The sequence below is a fragment of the Humulus lupulus genome, chromosome 3, assembly GCF_963169125.1.
Source record: "Humulus lupulus chromosome 3, drHumLupu1.1, whole genome shotgun sequence".
NCBI classification, from domain to species: domain Eukaryota; kingdom Viridiplantae; phylum Streptophyta; class Magnoliopsida; order Rosales; family Cannabaceae; genus Humulus; species Humulus lupulus.
Genome location: NC_084795.1, coordinates 60,285,908 through 60,289,931, shown reverse-complemented (window position 1 = coordinate 60,289,931; position 4,024 = coordinate 60,285,908). Strand labels below are relative to the sequence as shown.

Sequence of the window (4,024 nt, the reverse complement as noted above, 5' to 3'; positions counted from 1 at the left end):
GTGTTTCAACATCTTCCCACCCTTTTAATGTCTTACAATTTTAGTCATTAATAATAAATTTCAAAGTCTCCCATCATAAGACATTAAAACTCCTTCTAATTTTAATGTCTTACATCAATGGTGTAAGACATTGTAGGAAGTCATTGAAAGTAGAATTTGTTGTAGTGAGAGGGTTCGATCAATAACTATTTCAAAACACAAGACTTAAATTGATATAAACCCTATAAAGATAATAATTTTTTTACATTTACATTTAATGTAAATAATAAATTAGACAAAATTTACTCATTTGGTAGCTTGTATTTTATTAATGTATAGTTTTAGTACCCTTTGTTGCGAATAATACTAATACGATACCCTGAATTTGGAAAATCACAATAAAACAGTACCATGATTTCAAATTTGATCACAAATGACAAGATATTAAATGGGTATATTCTCTCATGTATATCACGGTACTATTTTATATTGATTTTTAAATTACACGGTAACTGATAACTGTTATCGAGAACATAATTAAGGTACAATTTTATATCAATTTTTAAATTTTATTTTGTTAAAACACAGTGTACCAAAGCTATACTTTATTAAAGCACATGATACCAAATGAGTACCTATTCTAAATTAGAAACTAATAATATAATAAAATAATTATCAAAGGTAGAAATGTAAATAAGTTAGTATTTATTGCTTATCCAAATTTAGATCATGCTATATTCTATGAAAAATATGACACACCATTAGAGCTGCTATTTTTTGAAGTGTGTAATATTTTAGCACTGCATAAAAAATTTGGCACTTCATTGGACTTGTAAGGACCCTTAAATTGTAAACATGCATCATTATAATATGGGGATTCTCACTGAAGCACAAATATAACACACAATATCAAAATAAAGGAAAAAACATAAACGTGCGTGAACACTCTTCAAATAAAAATATACGGACAACAATAATAGCAAGTAATTACTTATCATGATAACTATATCATCATGCCAAACGTAGAATATGACCACTTATTCATAATTATATACTCAAAGCTTAAATTATTTAGTGGGCCATAAACGTTGCAGCTTTAGAATCTGGTTTGACTATTTATATATCCTGGAGAAGATGAACATCGAGATCTTTAGAAATATCCTCAAGGAACTCAATCATGGAGTGCGGGTCTAGGATTTCTTCATGGTGCTTTTCGTACTCGATTGTCCAGTGTACAACGCTTCCCTGGCCATCAGTTTTGGGAGTGGCTTGAATCTTGAATTTGAAGCTCTTGTAGTGCTCCATAAGATCCCCTTCAATCACTTTGAACGTGATTAAATTCTTCTCCTCGTCTATGGCCTCAACTATTTCCTTTACCACTTTAGCTTTCCCCTCTGCATGCGTGAATTTAATAATATTACGTACGTAATAACATAATATAAATCGATTAAGCTTTGAACCAACTAACCCAAAATTTTGCTTCTTCTTCTTCTTTTCCCTTTCTAACTACTCAACAAACATAGAAAAACAACTTGCAAATAGAAAAAAATTCATTCCTTTTCTTTTAATTTTAGTTGTTTGCGTACACAAATGTATATATATATGTATATATTTGTTAGATTTAAGAGTACGTACTATAGTGGATATGAAAAGATATACAAACGTACTATATGAGAGATTAGATCCACAAATACATTACATGTAAATTTTCTTTGGTCTTACCATGGAAGTAATTCCAGCAGATGACAGAACCCACTTGGCCCCATTCACCTTCGTGTAAGTCACAATTCTGAATCTTGTCAGAGCTAGCATGAGTGATATGGTGCGGTTTATGAGTGAACATTTCATGGAATTTTTCAGCAGAGGCTTTGATTTCTACATCAGTCTCCAGCTTACCAATATCAGACGACGACATTTTATTCTTAAAACAGAATAGCCAAGTTCAAAACCTATATATTTCTTTTCTGATATGAAATGTTGATGAAAATGGTGCGACTTATAAGACACTATCACCCTCCCTTTTATAAAAGGGAATTGCTAAGGGGTAGACTGGTGTTTAACAACACGAGGTGGCATACATCTATTTGTGTAATTTAATATGAGATCTACATATTTGAATTTAGTAAGTATTATGAGGAATCGCTAAACAATTATAATGTTGCTGCAGTGATTATGATTACTTTTAGTGTTGATGCAGTCAATATAAAATCAATTTAGAATTTCTACGAAGGAGTCGAATAATAAACATATAATATACGAAAAAAGTTTGTAAATTCATGTGTGAAACTAGAATATTTTTTTTTTTTTTTAAAAAATCTATGAATTTAATTTTACATGTCATCTTGAGAGAATCAATAAAACTTTGATGTTTTAATTTCTGGTATTCTATTTAGAATCAAGGAGTATATAAAAGGTTTATTTTTTCACTTTTTTGTGCGACTCTTTCTTGTAGAAGCTTCAACCACATCATAGTGGTATTAGATTTAACACGATCTTGCAAACACGCCACTTCCACTACAAAATAAGACTTTCTCATCACATTTTAACATGAATATGTTAAAAAAATATTCAGAAACATTATTTTTTTTAAAAAAAATAAAACATAGACATACCCTTTCTCCTCACTTCCCTCACAAAAGTGATTAGAAAGACCCTTCTTTCTTGTTGCATTTTTGACGAAAGTTCAAAACAATCATTGATCAAGATAGGGAAAAAAAATCAGTTGTCCCCAGTTACTATCCTCTCCTTGTGTCACCCATTATTTTGAGACACCTCATCAATTTACTTAACCGATAATTAAATTGCTTGATAACGTTAAATTAAGTTAAGAAAGCCCTAATTCTCTCTTCCCAATTAATGTTACTTTCTCTCTCCAAATAATAATAATAATAATATCAATTATTTTTTAAAGAAAAATAGTCTCGATTTAAAGTTTACAATAATATCGGTGGTATGAAAATTTAGTTAAAAATCCTTTTAAAAGTCCTATTTTTTGTAATCAGTCATGTTAAATTCAAAAGTGGTTATTTATGTTTATTATTGTATTACTTTTATCAATTATTTCTTATTTATATTTATTATGTGTATAACTATATTTTGCAAAAGAAGAAAAAGGAAAATCAGTGTTGGGGGTTTCATTTTTTCTCTATTAGAGGGCTTCCTGAGTTTCCTTTTTTATTCGTCTTCATGTCGGCGTCGTTCTTACTTCTGTTCATGCGTAGTGGTCATGCCTGGACGAGAGGATGTTGTTGCAAATTGGGTTGGTGGGGTTAAGCATGGATGCTAGCTGCTTTGGATCTTCTATTACTTGTGTTTGGTTTGGGATAGTTTTGTGGAGGTGGACAAGAGGAAGCAGACCTGAAACTACACTTGTTTGGTGGTTGATTTTTGTTGTCCATTTTTTCACCATCAGACACGTGGCAATTAGGAGTAATTAATGACAAGACACGTCACGAAGTTCTCGGAGTGTGAACTCTTCCAGGAAACCCAAACCGACCAAGTCTTGGATGTCTTCAAGTGAGGCCATGGTCCAAGGTCAGTCCTCGAGGAGAGGTTGTCTCCAAGTAAGGCCACGTCCCAAGCCAATCTCCAAGTCATGGATCACTACAAGGAAAAATTCTTTTAATAACACCGAAAATGTGTTATCAAAACATACCATAACACTTTTTGATGTGTTAAGACCGACTATTTTATCGTAGGTCAGGGTACTTTACACAACACTTTATCATTGTTATACCGATGTGTTATTATACTGTCAACGATAACACAAATTTTGTATTATTTTAATAAATATATAAGTGTTTAATTATGTTATTTATAGTCGATTATATAACACATTTCAATACTTATAAATTTGTGTTATACTACACTTTAGTATAACACATTATTTGTGTTATATAATGAAGTTTACATAGCATAATTCTTTGCATAAAAAATGTTATTGTAATAGATATTATAACACAATTTTCATATTATAACACTAATTTATTCCATTATATTTTAATTTTTTTTATATAATTAAAATTAGCTTTCTAACATATACTAG

At 30.5% G+C, this 4,024-nt stretch overlaps 1 protein-coding gene across 1 annotated transcript; it reads right to left on the bottom strand.

Annotated features, from left to right (window-relative positions):
• Positions 1-863: 863 nt before the first annotated feature.
• Positions 864-1,985, bottom strand: LOC133821155 (MLP-like protein 43). Its single transcript, XM_062253626.1, has 2 exons — positions 1,702-1,985; positions 864-1,373 (listed from the first exon to the last, which is right to left on the bottom strand). The coding sequence occupies exons 1-2, from the start codon at positions 1,892-1,894 to the stop codon at positions 1,096-1,098; spliced, it is 471 nt and encodes a 156-aa protein (XP_062109610.1). The 5' UTR covers positions 1,895-1,985; the 3' UTR covers positions 864-1,095.
• Positions 1,986-4,024: the final 2,039 nt, after the last annotated feature.